At 40.9% G+C, this 15,529-nt stretch overlaps 1 protein-coding gene across 2 annotated transcripts in view; it reads left to right on the top strand.

Annotated features, from left to right (window-relative positions):
• The first annotated feature begins 856 nt into the window (after nt 1-856).
• Nucleotides 857-15,529, top strand: part of LOC6526023 (protein sprint) — a 91,245-nt gene continuing 76,572 nt past the window's right edge. Inside the window, exons 1-3 of one of the 2 annotated variants that reach the window (XM_002101804.3) lie at nt 857-1,416; nt 7,896-8,273; nt 10,432-11,261. In XM_002101804.3, coding sequence (XP_002101840.2) covers nt 8,244-8,273; nt 10,432-11,261 — 860 coding nt within the window. In that variant the 5' untranslated portion in view covers nt 857-1,416; nt 7,896-8,243. Of the gene's footprint in view, nt 1,417-7,478; nt 7,498-7,895; nt 8,274-10,431; nt 11,262-15,529 lie in introns of those variants that run through there. The other variant, XM_039370115.1, reaches the window with a different exon arrangement.

Here is a 15,529-nt window from a genome sequence, read left to right as displayed (position 1 = left end):
ATAAAATAAATAATTTATTCGATATATTCTAGTATATTATATATTATTATTCTAATATAGTTTATTCTTTTAAAACCAAATTATATTTTTAATAAAAACATATTTATCACCTGTATATGCTATTTTTTATACACACGTTTGTTGCAACTTTGTTGTTACTGTAACAGACAGTAACCACAGTAATTTAACGAGTAAAAATTAGTTTATACATTTTTGCCTCTAGGATTTGTGGCTATAAAATGTAAACAATATTTATTGAGCTCTCAGCTAAAAATAGTTATAATTTTTAATCATTTTTTTCTTAAATATATTTTTTATGTTTTATTAATTTTTTGTAAAATATTGCATTATTTGGTAGAGCTTTTCATAGCTCAGTGACCACTGTGCAGTTAAGTTAAAGTTACCGCTTAACATACTAGTTTCATTGTTGATTTCAATATATTTATTAATATTAATATAACTATTAACATGTTCTATAAACTTTTGCTGAAGCTTTCATTAGGCCAGTGACCACTGTGCAGTTAAGTTAATGTTATATCTACCTCTTAACATAGTTTTATTGTTGATGAATAGCTGATATCCACACATCTTGTGTTGTGAAGTATCTTTAACATTTTCTATGAACTCAAGGCACTGCTTTCCATAGCCCTGTGACCACTGTGCGCCATCGTTTCGCATCTCGTAAAGTTGCTTCTGCTGTTGTTGTTGCTGCTGTTGTTGCTGATGTTGTTGCTGCTGTTGTTGCTGCTTTTGTTGCTGCTGCTGTTGTTGCTATTATCGCAGAGAGTTGTTGCTGCCGGCGTCGCCGTTTGGCGGCGATCTTCGTTTTGTCGGCGGCTTCAGTTCAGTTCAGTTCGAGTTCGCACTCGGCCACAAACGGTCGTTCGGTCGGTCGCTTGGTTTCGGTGAAGAAGGGAGAATTGTGGAGCAGAAATTAAATTAAAGTCGTAATCGTAGTACCGCCGACAGTCGAAATCCGTAAAGCTGTAGTCCCGTAGATCCGTAGATCCGTAGAACCGTAGAACCGTGAGACGATCGCGAGAATTGTGCTGCAGCTGAAGCAAAAGAATATGGTGTCGCACACAAGATCGCTGCGTGTCGCGCTCAATTAAATACACATCTTTTTTATTTTTCGCCCCTGTCTTTATTTATTTTTTACTTTTTTTTTGTTTTACGCCACAACGTTGTTATTTATATTTAATTGTTTTGTGACAACAACCACAACCACAACAACAACGAAAGCAGCCGAGTTAAGTGCGAAAAGTGAAGTGAAGTTTGTCGGCGAATGAGTGCCAGTGCGCACAAAAATTGGAGCAGGTTCCACAGAGATCTAGAGATCTAAAGATCTATATAGATTCCCCGAGTTCCTAGGTTCCTCCAAGTTGCGACTTTGGTGGCGTTGGCGCGGTGCCCCTGGTAATTTAATTGAAAGTGATGATCGTAGCCCATCCCCCATCCAGAAAGCACTTACCCATAGTTCCCATCCTTTGGCAAGTTCAAGTTCACCGACCACGCGGACTCCTTTTCCCTCTCCCTCTCCCTCTTCCACTCGCCCTCTCTCACTCACTCTCTCTTGATCGCTTGCCCTTCTTTCACTCGCAGAAGCTACAGTGCACACTCGAAATAGTGCACTTGGCATAGCCATTAATAACAATCCTAACTCGTTGCTATTATTATTTGCTAAAAAATATACGAAAAATTGTAAAACATTGTTTTCGGCTAGAAACTTCCAATTAAATAGTAATTAAGAACGCTGTAGTACTTTTTTTTTTTTGAGTGAAAAGTTTTCTTCTGCTCGCCAAATGTGCGTTGGATGCCTGTAAATATTCAGCGTGGTTCTCTGCAGTTTACCCACTCGGTACATTGCACCTTTGTGGTCCCTGTTTCCTTTACTGTCGTCTTTCGCTTTCAATGCATTTTGACAGTGGATTGCTAATCGGCCAGGTATTCGCAGTCCACCTTATAGCACCTACCATATGTATGTACATACATATATACTTAAACCATTCGCATTTGCAGTCGTATCTGTATTCCAATACGCATTCGCATTCCTGCCGCCGTTGTCATTTCCTTGCCGCATCGGGCACCGCCCTCTTGCTATCACGCACCTGATGATAAACAGCTTAAATTTTGATAATTTGCGGGGATTTCGCTGCGAATTGCTCAAATCAGCTAATCAGCTGTTGTTAGCACATATGTATATGTATGTATGTATGTACACCCCCCCCCTCACATTCGCTATCTTCCCAATGAAATCGGCGGTAGAAATGGGCTTTGTCTCGAGTCTTATCGCATGCCAAAAACCTAAAACCAAAAAGCAGAAAGCAGAAACCCCAAATACTTATGTCTAAAACCGAAACCGCAACATCAGCTCAGTATTACCTCAGCCACAAGTGCACAGCGAGAACCTTTTGAGCAATAATATAATATTGCAATTGCTTAATTAAGCCGTTTTGTACTGTGCTGTTTGCTAGGAGTATTCCTAAGATATTTATCTACAGATACTGCCAGCATATAACACAGTATTACGCTTATAATCTATATAATCTCATATAATATCCACAACTATAACGTGCCCTAATTTTCGCTCTGTGTGCGTGCATCACCGGTTTCTAACTGATAGCTGGAGAATGTTTACTGTCATTACCTGTGTACCACTACCTGTGCCACCACCGGCTGATATGCTGATATGGTGGGATTCCTCATGCAATTTGCGGTTGTCACAGCTATTAGCTTTAGATAGTCCACTGTGCCTCTGCCTCTGCCGCTGCCTGTCTTATCAATGGGTTGCTTTCGCTGCTGGTCAGTTGGCCAGGTATCTGTGTTTGCCATGCCATCATCATTGTGATAGCGATCGTCAGTGGTTTGCCACGCTAATGATCCTCTTCGCTCAGCATGGGAACATCGCATAAAATCCAGTCGTATATTTTGGCCTTTTGGCTTATCGCGATGGTCATTTAAATACACGTACATATGAATTCCACCATATACGTTTGTGCCCAGATAATTCTTGGTTTAATCTACACATTCCCTTCGGGCTCTTTCCACTTAATAACTTTTTACTAGCTCTAAGAATTAATTTATAGAGCTCATATCGATCTTAACAATCACTAAACTGAGCAGTTCGCTTAAGTAATAATGATTCCATTTATTCATTAAATGAATAAAACAGATGATTGCGAAGTGATCTCTGTTGCTATCTATTTATTGACTGTTAGATGATCACACTCTAATAAAATCACCATAATTTCCGCTGATTATTGACTATGCTTATAAGTCCTTAGCCCTGCTGAATGATCTCAGCTAAAATACCCAACGAACTTTTCTCACCCACACACGAAATGCCGCAATGTCGACTCAAAATTATTCGATGGCAAAGAAACCCAAAAAAAAAACCAGAGATTAAATAACAAAATAACACAGCAAAAAAAATTGCCAAAAAAGTCAGCTTTGACTAATGCGCTGCATTGGCGCTGCGATCAGTTTTTGGCGATCAGTTTTTAGCACCAGTTGAGTTTTCCATGTGGGCGCAGTAGCCAAAATAGTTGGCCAAGTGGCAACTGACTGAAAGTCGCACTCTTGTTTTTGTTTCGGCTTTGTTTTGCTTTCGGCTATCAACGCTAACCGCTGTGCCCAACTGTTCCAATAGAAAGCCAGTTAAGAGCGATCCGCTCCGGTTTGCTGTCTTATGTTTTCAGTTCTCTGTTTTTATTTTATTTTTTTTTTATTCCGGGAAAGGGAGACACCACCGATCGACGATCGAGGATGGGAATCGATCAGTTGATCGGCGGCTCGTAAGCGTCTAAATATAGATTTCGACCATATTTGCTGGCAAATATTGGCCATGAGTGTGCGGCGGCGGGCTGAACCTGCCTCAATTCAAGTGGCACGGTATCTGTCTGTATCTGTGCCCCTATATCTTCATATATATATATATATATATATATGCATATATATGAGTTTTTGCGAGTGACTGCACGTGTTTTTGTGGCAGACGGCAGATCGGGCAACATGTCACCCCACGCGACACGCCGCATACTACATACTGCATACTGCATACTACACATGCTACATGCTACATGCTACATGCAAGATGCCACATTTCTCCATCAGAGTTTTCGTTTCTTTTTCATTTTTCGCGTCAGCATTCCCAGCGATCTGATGTCGACTACCAAGCTCGAGCTCCCTTAATAAGTCTTAATCTATATGTCAATATTTTCTTGTTTAGTTTCCAAACACAGACACACACTTCGTATCTGCATCGCTTTTTGTATCTGTATCTGTCTCTGTATCTGTATCTGTATTTGTATTTGTATCTGTATCTGAGCGCAGAAGTATCTATATTTGCTGTGTATCTTTTTGGCCAGCCAATTCTCCTTTGCAGCCACATCCACATCCACATCCACATCCATATCCACCTCTTCCTGGTTGTGCCATGCCTCACATCTCGCATTCAGACAATGCCCGCGTATTCATAAACAAGGCCTTCGCATTCGTAGTCGCATTCGTATTCGTATTCGTATTCTTATTCGTAGTCGCATTCGTAGTCGTCGTAGTCGTAGCCGTATTCGAATTCGTCCGCCTACTGTCCCTCATCTAGTTCGCCTCCTTCCTCGTTGGACGCCTCAAGATTTCAGCAAGTTGGTGCCACTTCTCGGTTGCCATGCGCTGCAAACAAAATGTTTCTTCCATCATACCCAGTGATCTATGGGGTATGCTGCTCTTCGGCCCAACATGCAATGCAATATAGAGGAGAGTTTAGGGGCGACAATCTTCGTGATTCCCATTTCTACATAAATCCAAGAAATATGAAATTATATTCTCTAAAACAGGAACAGTTGTAGAAAGTTACATTCACTTGTATTTGTATTGAAATTTTATTTACCACATTCTGTATACATGTAGGGGGTATCAGTTAGTCGGTGCCCTTCAGCCCAACCATTCTGACTTGTTTTCCTTTTTTTTCCGTTTTTTTTTGGTGCGTTCTGTTTGCCCACGGCTGCTGATATGATATGATATGTGTGGTTGGGTTGCCTGTCCTGGTTGCGTCTGTTGTCCGTGCAAACTGTCGTCATTGTATTGTCTCTCCGTCAGTTTGGTTTGTTGGTTTGCTGGTTTGCTCGGTGGGATTTCTACTGTGTCTCGAGGAAAGTAAAAGCCGCGTCTTTCCACCGACCAGAAGGCCATCGAATGGCGATGGAACCTATCTGTTAGGTACTAAATGCCGAACTTATGCGAAGCTGCTCTAACCACTCGCTAACTGACCTTGGTCAACGCGATCTGCATTGCCCGTATGCACAGATATAGATACGCCGTAATGTACATATATATATATATATATATATATATATATATATATATATGTATGTATGTATGTATACTTTACGGCAGATAAACGATACTTTACTGCATATCGCATGTCGATTGCTGTGACGCCAATGCAATTGTGCAGATTAATTAAAGGGACACTTGTTGTTCGCTGATTGGAACCATTGGATGGCTGACCCACATGCATTTCAATTGGCAAGTGGCACTCTGAAAACTACACTGCTAGAAAGTGAAGGAAAATCGCCAAAAGCAAAAATAAGTCTATTGAAATTGTAGATGAACGTTAATTTCTTAATTGATTGCAACTAGTGACTTACTTTTTCCAGTGCAGCCATATTTACTTCAGAAATCAATTGATAGGCCACAAAACGCGATCGATTTCGCCTTGGCGACAAAATCACCTTCGGCCCAATTGAGATTGAAAGGCCATCCCCATCCATCCACATCCATTCCCATCCATCCATTCCATCCAGCCCATCATCAACATCATCAACATCATTAAGACAATCATCATCATAGAAGGAGATGGAGCTGAGTGTGGAAACCCAGTAAACGGGCTTATCATTCAATTTACACTTGAACGCTGGTTTATCGGAGAAACGGGCACAAAGGCCAGAAGAACCGAGCGATAAAGATTCTACTCTTCCGAGAAGATTAGACGTATACTCGTTTATTCGTATACCCGCCGAAATCTTCGTGCGTTGCATGATACTCTTTTTAATCGTATCTCAGAATGGGCGCAACGCTTTAATATCACACAACACACAATTCATTTCAATTTCACGCTGATATTTAACCTTAACACAAATTCAATAAATAACCGAGGCGAAACCGAAATATACATAACAGCGTATCGACATCATCATGTTAACCCATGAGATCGATCCGATCGACAGACTCGTTAGCTCTCGAATTGATTTCGTTATTGATATTTCATGCTTCAAATGTTTCTGTCCACTCTTCTATCACATTTGGCTAATGAGCTGCCCAAGAGTTGTGTGGTCAGCAACACAGCAAACCAAAGACCAGTTTAGATAGGCAGTAATAAAAGATGGTAGAGAGTAATCTCAATCTCAAAGGTGCTTTATTAATTACAAAAATTGGTCAAATTATAATTTACCACCTTTAAATGAGAATTAATTCCTTGTTGGCCAAGTGCTAAAAGTGATTTGTTTAAATTAAACAAGCATATATGTAGCTTATAGTTTGTAGAACAATGTGTCACAATCACAATTCCCAGAGTTATACTCGTATATCATTTTTCGCCAGAAGTAATTCTAAGTGCCACCTTGAAACTCCGCCACCTTTGTGTACCAATCCATTTTGAGTACGGCATTATCCCGCCATCGGTATCGCCATATATCCATATATCTGATCGGCAATTTATGCAGCAAATAAATACAAATAAACAGCTCAAAGACGATACGCTCATTTTGTATGCACTTAAAGCTATTGTGATTTGGAGTTGGGGGGTATGCCCCATAAAAAACAAAAAAACCAAAAAAAAAGCTGTGAAAATGTGGGGGGTTGGGCAGGTGGAATGGATCGTTGACTTGTATTTTTTTCACGCTTCTCATTTGATTGCCAGCGATTTTGGGCTTGAGTTCGAATGCATTTCAGATGGAGTCAACTGACTTCTGGTTGCTATTCGTCAGATATGCTCTTATACCTCGTATATACACGCGTATCTTGTATCTTGTATCTGAAATTTCATTTGCAATTCAACTTCCGTCAACTGGCCGAGGAATTTCGTGGCTTTCTGAGCCAGTTCAGCATTTAAGCAATAAAATGTGGTAAAAAAAAAAACAAAAATAAAAACGAGGGACAAGTTAAGCGGACAGATGGAATGAATTGAAATGAAATGGTTATGTAAATGCAGAAATTGAAATGAAAATGTAATTAATGAGCATAAAATGCGGAAAATTGTGGAAAAATACGTGAAACGAGTTTTTCATTTTATTTCGGTTTTCAGTGTTCAGTTTCATTTCGACTTCAGCTTCAGCTACAGCTTGAGTTTCATTTTTTTTTTCAACATCTACATTGGAATTATCGCCATGAAATGCGTGGCGGGGTTAGGGCATTGGGGTTTTGGGGCACGGACATTGTCAAACAAACTTGGAGCCAATGTTTGGACAGCCAGTCGTCGTCCACGGGTTTTAATTAAAAAACGTATGAATGTATCTTGCAGATATGTACATTCACTTTCAGACAGTCGCGTAGTAAACTCTTTTTTTTTTTTGTTTTTTGCTTTTTGTATAGTAAATAATACTGCATTATTCAGTCTGAGGGTCGGAAAAGTTGGCAGCTAGCTGAGTCATACTATATGCGCATCAAAGGATGTTCCTTAAAGTATCTGGCAAATGTACATACGTAGAAGAAAAAGATACTTCTCTTTGGCAGAAAAAACTCGCTTTGCTCTACTATCATAATATCAATCGTACTCCCATTTGCATTACATTTCGAGCTCATTAGTTGCATTAAATCCGAAATCGATGCGATCCATCCCACTTATAAAGTACCCACTAAAATCCATAACTCATTCTCTATAAATATTCTCTTATCCACAGACAAAGAAGCACGTACAATCGCAGGAGCCCACCTCTCCGCGGATCGGTGACCAGCGCACCTGTCGTTAATTAAATGTCAACAGATTTGAAGGGCGGGGAGAAGGAAGATTCAGACGAGTCCGAGGAGCCAAATGAATTGGAATCGGAATCGGAATCGAAATCGGAACTGGGAACAAACGAGAAACCCTAACGAAATTGTGCAAAATGTTTGCCCGTCTGTCAAATAAATCATAAGAAACAAGAAACACTAAAAGTTGAGGAGGAGCAGACATCTGGATATCCAAAATAAAAAAGAGAAACAAATCTCACAATCAAAAGATACATATACACATAGAAAATCAAGCAAAAATGGTTAATGCGGTGATGGATGCCATAGCGGTAAGTGAAGTGAAGTGGAGTTTAAATACAGATTGATCGCTGGGAGCTTGCTTAATTTAATTTGCAATATTATACTGAATAATTTGCGATTCTCCGTTTCGTTTTTATGATGCCTAAATTGAAATTGCCGACTGACTGAATGGAGCCCCCTTTCAATTCCCCTTTCAATTCCCCTTTCAATTCCCCTTTCAATTCCCCTTTCAATTCCCCTTCAATTCCCCTTTCCAATGCCCGTCAGCCAATTGAAGTTTTGTTTGTACTTCAAACAAGACACTCTGCGGTTGAGTTTCGTTTTATTTCCTTTTTTCCTGGATTTGTATTTGTAGTTTTTTGGTTTTTTTTTTTGATTTTTTTGCTTGCTTTGCCCACATTTTCAATTTGAATTTGTTGGCTGTGGCAATTGCTCAATTGGCTGGCTTGTCTATGTCTTTGTCTCAATCCCTGTGTCCATGTGTGTCTCTGTGTGTGTGTGTGTGTGTGCCTCTATGTGTGTTAGTGTGTGTGTGTGGGAGTGCGCTTGTGTGCGAGTGTGGCATATTACATGCTAATCCATATGTTTAAGTTGATTTCGCGTTTCGCTCTTTTGCCGCCTGCAAAATGAGGAGCGTAACGGGGCGTATACGCAATAACAAGGAAAACAAATCCTTGAGTGCAGAATTGTGTGTTAAATCCATCAGCACTTAGAGATCGGCATAAGCAGCTCTTTGAAACTGCAAAATCCATTTTTAGAAATTAAATCATTTCATTTAGACATTTTAGGTAGATTAAACATTTGAACCAACGTCGATTTGTAAATTCTGTTCATAAATAAATATTTAAAAATATTGTTATTACCTAATATGGCATTATCTCACAGACATCCAGGTTTGCAATTATTTTGCAGCGATCTTCGCTTGCTTCACATCAACAATTCATTCCTCGATTCTTTTCATTTCCATTTCACTCTTTGGCCGGCATTTGCATACAACTTCTGCTGCCTTTCAGGTCATAACAAAAAGCCCCCAGAAGAAATAACAAAAAACTCAGAAAAAAAAAACCATAGAAATATTTATAAATACCGAGCAGAAGGAAAAATAATAAAAAAAAAAAGAGCATAAGTAACAGAAGTGGAGATCAAATTAGCACAGAGCGTGGGAGCCGGTTTGCTTTTTGCTTTTTGGCTGACGTTGCCTTGCCGCTTTTTTGGCACTTGGGACATGGTTAACGTTAACCATGATGTTGCACATGGGGCAGACACCGCAGACATGGGTGGCAGATATGGGGGGGGGGAGGTGTGGCTGCATTTTCTGGGGTGGACCGGCGAAATAACCCGTTATGATTGCATTAGCCGAGACAGTGGCGCGTAATTATTGGAGATCGAACACAGAAGTACGGCCTCGCCGCAGACCGCCGGAAGTTGGGACCAGTTGGACAGGTAGCCATGGTACACCAACTCCAAGGGGCACCCAACTCCGAATGTGTCCAACTTCACCTCCAACTGCAACAACTGCAACTGCAGTTCCCAAGCCCAGCCCAACCCACTGTTTGTGTTATGAAAATTCCACACGAACCCAGTTCCGAAGGCTAAGTCCAAGTGCCACCGATTCTTGCACTCAAAGAAATATTATAGTACAACCTGCATGAATTTAAACGACAGAATGACAGAAATTATAGCAGCTTAATGATATAGCAGTCTAATTTGAATTGCCTACTTGGCCATTCGTTTTTATAGCTCAAGATATGGTAACGAATGGAAAATTGTCATATTTGCTTGGTAAATTAATTAAGCAGGCAGTAATAACTGGTTTAATGGCATTACACTTATGATCGATTGATTGTGCATAAAAAAATCTCGAGAGGAAATGCTTTTAAACTAGTAAAAGTCTGTACTAGGCGAAAATAGAAAATGAGTAGCCTTTTTTTAGGCAATCTAAGAAGGTATTTGGAAAATTTCACTGTAAATTCTTGTTATAAACAAGTTAACCAAGTTTTGAAGATTTTAGCGTTTTTCAAGTGCTTCGATGTTGATTTCTAATGAATGGGCTTCATAATGATCTCAAGCCGTTGGTCAACTTCGATGATTGTGTTATTGGGGATGCCATTAAGTCATTTTTAACAACATTTTCGAGGCTTGTCGAGCTTTCCGTTAACCCGAAATATGTTTGCCATATCATTGCAGCTGCTCAGCTCGCTGGCCAGCGATTTGGACATAATGCTAAACGATCTTCGTTCGGCGCCGAGTCATGCTGCAACAGCAACAGCAACCACAACAGCAACACCAACAGCAACAACAACTGCAACAGTTGCAACTGCAACAGCAACAACGGCAGCAGCGGCAAACCAGCAGCAACATCATAATCACCATAATCAGCAGCAAATGCAATCAAGGCAATTGCAGGCACATCATTGGCAGAGCATCAACAACCATAAGAATAGCAACATTACTAACAATAACAATAACAACAATAATAATATTCATATAAATAATAATAATAATAATAGCATTAACAACAATAATAATAACAATCATTTGGCACACCCACCGTGCCTGATCGATATTAAACTGAAGTCAAGCCGATCGGCAGCAACCACAATTGCGAGTACAACAACCTCCAATCAGCTGCAGCAGCAACAACAACAACGGCGCCGTGTGGCACCCAAGCCGCTGCCACGCCCACCGCGACGCAGCCGCCCAACGGGGCACAAGGAGGCGGGGCCGAGTGAAGAGGATGGCGACACGGATGCCAGTGACCTGGCCAATATGACGTCACCGCTGAGCGCCAGTGCAGCGGCCACTCGCATCAACGGCCTCTCGCCGGAAGTGAAGAAAGTCCAGCGCTTGCCACTGTGGAATGCGCGAAACGGAAACGGAAACGGAAATGGGATTGGAAACGGAAACGGAGGTACCACCAGCAGCGGCATCTCTGTGCAACGCCGTCTGCCCATCCAAAGTCATCAGCAGCAGCGAATCCTGGGCCAGCGATTTCATCACCAGCGACTTCATCATGGGTAAGTCTCCTTCAAAAATCTGCCTTAATAATTCGATCTTGAAGAGAAATACAACGAAATAGTATTAAGAATTACGCTGCTTTATGGGCAGCAAATTGCTACTCTTTGCTAAAAATAACATTGGAATTAGGGAAGTGAATAAAGAGGGGAATAAATCTATGGCATCTATGGCATCTATGCTGCCCCATTTAAGCGAAAGTGGTTGGTCAAAACAATAATTTAACCATAAATTACAACCGTGCCTGTTTCGCTGCTGTTCTTGGCCATAATAAAGTCAGTTTTGCGTTTTGTTTTTTCGCGGAATGAAGCCCAGAACTGACCAGAGGAAGTAGAAGTAGCAGTTGAAGTTGAAGATGCAGACGAAGTCGAAGTCGAAGGCCTTGGGAAGGCAATGGAAGGGTTATGCTGGCAATGGGCTGTGAAAGGTTCATGCTCCGCTGAGCGCTTCATGGGAATCGGTGGCATGCTTCGGTGGCAACGAAAAGAGCTGCTCCGTAATGGGTTAAGCCAGGTCAGTTTAACCAGCGGGTGGGTGTGACGGCTGGGCTGAATCATCAACGTCACGGTCACCAGTTGAACGAGGAGAAGAACTGAGGATCACTTCGAGGTCAAGAAAGTCTGCTACAAAGGGGGGTTGCATTTAAAAATCATGATGTTGCATGTGGCTTAATAATATTGTTTTAGCATTCAAATTAGTCAAAGTACAAGTACAAAGTACAAAGTAGAAGGACAAAGTACAAGTACAAAGTACAAAGTAGAAGGACAAAGTACAAGTACAAAGTACTAGTTTTAAGTTAGTATATCTTGTGTTTAATCGCCAGAGAATTAGGAATAGTGCCTCAGATTTTTAGCTTTTCCGTGTTTGGTGACAACTTGACGAGGGTGCAGATCGGGTTCCCCACTCCGCATTACAAGCCCCAAAAACTTCAGCCTTAACCTTTTCATTAGCCACTCCTTCAGCCCAAAGAAAAGACGACTCCACTGCTGCTGACAGTTGCGGTTGCCAACTAAAATGTGTAACATGTAAATATATGTGAGCATGTATATCGATATTTTGGTAATCCTTGCAAGCGCAATATGTTTAGCATATAAATTATGAGGCCTGTCCAACCAAAGACCATTCATGTGGTGGACTGGCAGTAGTTGTGGAAATTTCGCTTGAGAAAAAGGCGAAAAACAGAGGGCAAACGACAAAACGACAAAACGAGAGGGTCTGTAAATGAAGTGTTATATTTTATGTGGCAATCCGCAATGTCGGCGATGACAAAAACCAAAGACAAATACAAGGCTCCATAAACTTGAGTAAATATGAATATGTCTAACTGGGTGGTTGGTTGCATGGTGAGTGGGCAAAAGGACCTTGTTTTTTTTTTTTGTTGTTTTTGGATCGGAAGGAGAGGGTTGCGAATGGCACTTTCCATGGCTCTGTTGCTTGTTGACAGGCGGAAGAATCATTTCATTGCCCATTCCCCAGTTTATCCTGCTGGTTACAAAACGGGCAAAAGGGTTGTGACTTTTGTGTGTGTTTAGCTATTTATTAAATTTGTTTGCCAACACACACACACACAATTGGTGGTGTGAGCCCATAAGGACCCACACGAACATGAGCTGCGTAACTAATTTGCTTAAAGTGCACAATGCCCCCACCTTCCACATCAATGCACTGTGGCACCAACTCGTATTGTATTTCCGTTACAATGCAGTAGCTAGTGTTTTGCAACTGTTTGTTCCACTGTAGCACACTGAACCGCAGAAACTTTGTGCTGAGCTCCCCAAGTGTTTTGTGGTCTTTATGCCCGACCTCCAGCAAATGCTGGGCACCGAGAATTGATGATGTCTAGGACCGTCTATATATATTCTCTTATATGTCTTCTCCTCCACCATGGCCATCATTGCCATCGCCATCGCCATCATTGCCATCACCATCAGCATCATCATGATGGGCTTGATGATTGTCAAAAAGTTTGTGCAATTTGAGCGTTTTAAGTTTGTCGCTGTCAACGGTGCGTATGCGTGTTCGCAGGAGACAGAACGGCTTCAAATGCGACAGGTGTTTGCTTTATTAACTAAAAACAACTCGGATACCACTAGAGAATGTCTGTCGCATCCCCGAAAAAGCGTCACTTGGTTAAAGGCCCTAATGCCGCTGACATGTAAACAGATTAACATAATTAATTTATTTGCTGCCTGCTCACGGCTGTCATCGTCTAATCCACAACATTTGATACCCTTTCCACGGGGTCTAATCCACAACATTTGATACCCTTTCCACGGGGTCTAGACGCATTCTAAAATGCTGCAAGTATTTTAGTTGTAAAGGATATACTTTATATTTCATTAAAGGGTAGCTTCGGTTGCCATTTGAAGCTATTGCATTTTTCCCACCGCAAGTGACCAAACTAATTGAGGTTTTTGTCAAAGGGATCCAATTAACTTTATTAAGCTGTTGCAATTAGTTAAAGCCAAACACAAGGCGGTGAAATGAGGTAACATCGTGGATACCGTGGAGAAAAGTATCTCATGGATAGTATCTAGATTATGAATGTATCTCATGGATAGTATCTAGATTATGAATGTATCTCATGGATAGTATCTAGATTATGAATGTATCTCATGGATAGTATCTAGATTATGAATGTATCTCATGGATAGTATCTAGATTATGAATGTATCTCATGGATAGTATCTAGATTATGAATGTATCTCATGGATAGTATCTAGATTATGAATGTATCTCATGGATAGTATCTAGATTATGAATGTATCTCATGGATTGTATCTAGATATGAATGTATCTCATGGATAGTATCTAGATTCTGAATGTATCTCATGGATAGTATCTAGATTATGAATGTATCTCATGGATAGTATCTAGATTATGAATGTATCTCATGGATTGTATCTAGATTATGAATGTATCTCATGGATTGTATCTAGATTATAAATGCGCCCTCATCAATGCTTGTTTTATCATCTTGGATATGATGGGCTAGCAATGATCAATCATTTTTTTTGCAGATAAGCCCATAAACATTTTTTTCATGATCTCTGGACATAGAAATCATGAGCTGCTCTCGAGAGATCTCGCTTTGTGCGGATATCAATCATATTTAGCATACAACTGTCTGTCCATCATTGGGCGAATGAAAACATAAATTGAGTGACTGGTTGAGCCATGAATTTGGATTTCGAGGTTCGCACTTCAATGCCATTTAAATGGACGTCGATTGAAATCTGTGATTTCGCAATTATGAAATTAGATGACTTACAAAAACTCCAAGTATTCAGCACACATACTTATTACACATTTGCCACAGACTCTCTCACTAAATTTCCCCAGACAATACCAATGACCAGAGACATAAAAAACAAAAAGAGAAGAAAGTCCACTAAACAAAAGTGTAAAACATTAAGAAGCACAACAAAGCAATGGAAGAGAGTGGGAAATATGCAAATTGAAAGGACCTACAAAGAACAACAACCAACCAAAAAAAAAAAAAAGGCAGTCAAGACCATGAGGGAAACAACTTTCGAGTGACGTAAATTGCATATTAAATTTTACATTTTTCATATTTATGCAGCTTTGCCGCGGCAGTCGTAAAGTGAAAGTGACTCGAAGGGTGGGTATCTTCTGGTACCTAAGTACAGTGTGGGTCAGTGGAAGTGGAGGTGGTGGAGGTGGAGGTGGAGGTGGTGGTGCTCCTCGGGCAAGGACAAACAACATTTCAATTTGGGAAAATATTCATTATGCTCGAGTGTAAGCGACGCAGACTAAACGGAAGCGGAAACGGAAACGTGCTAAAGCAAGAAAAGGTGACCCCAAACCTGGTGCTCCACCATCACCACCACCCACACAGCCACTCATTTGGCCATTGTCAGGCGGCTGCTTCTGCTTCATTGTCGTTGTGAAAAGTTTTATAAAGTTATGAAAAGTCATTCAAGTTCAGCCCAGCTACCACCCATTTTGCCCATTTTTCCCATTTTCCCCAGACGAATCAACGACTTGGCGACTTTCGAGCACTTTCTGCTCATTTTCCCCCCACGGAAATGTCGTGGACTTTTGGTCGCTGTTTGCTGGATGGGGGGAGATGTGAAGCTCAGGCTAAACAATAAAGCCGTCAAAAACGTGCATCGTCTGCAAGGACACTTTTTGCTTCTCGCCACTCCTTTCGACTTTGTGGCTCCTTGGCTGCTCGACTCCATTGGTCCACCTGCTACTTGCGCCCTGCAATTTGTGCCACACCGTCAACATTGTCATCTAAACTGCA

This window comes from Drosophila yakuba, chromosome X (assembly GCF_016746365.2).
Source record: "Drosophila yakuba strain Tai18E2 chromosome X, Prin_Dyak_Tai18E2_2.1, whole genome shotgun sequence".
Taxonomy (NCBI): domain Eukaryota; kingdom Metazoa; phylum Arthropoda; class Insecta; order Diptera; family Drosophilidae; genus Drosophila; species Drosophila yakuba.
The sequence above is the reverse complement of the archived record's forward strand: the minus strand, read 5'-3'. Positions and strand labels throughout refer to the sequence as shown.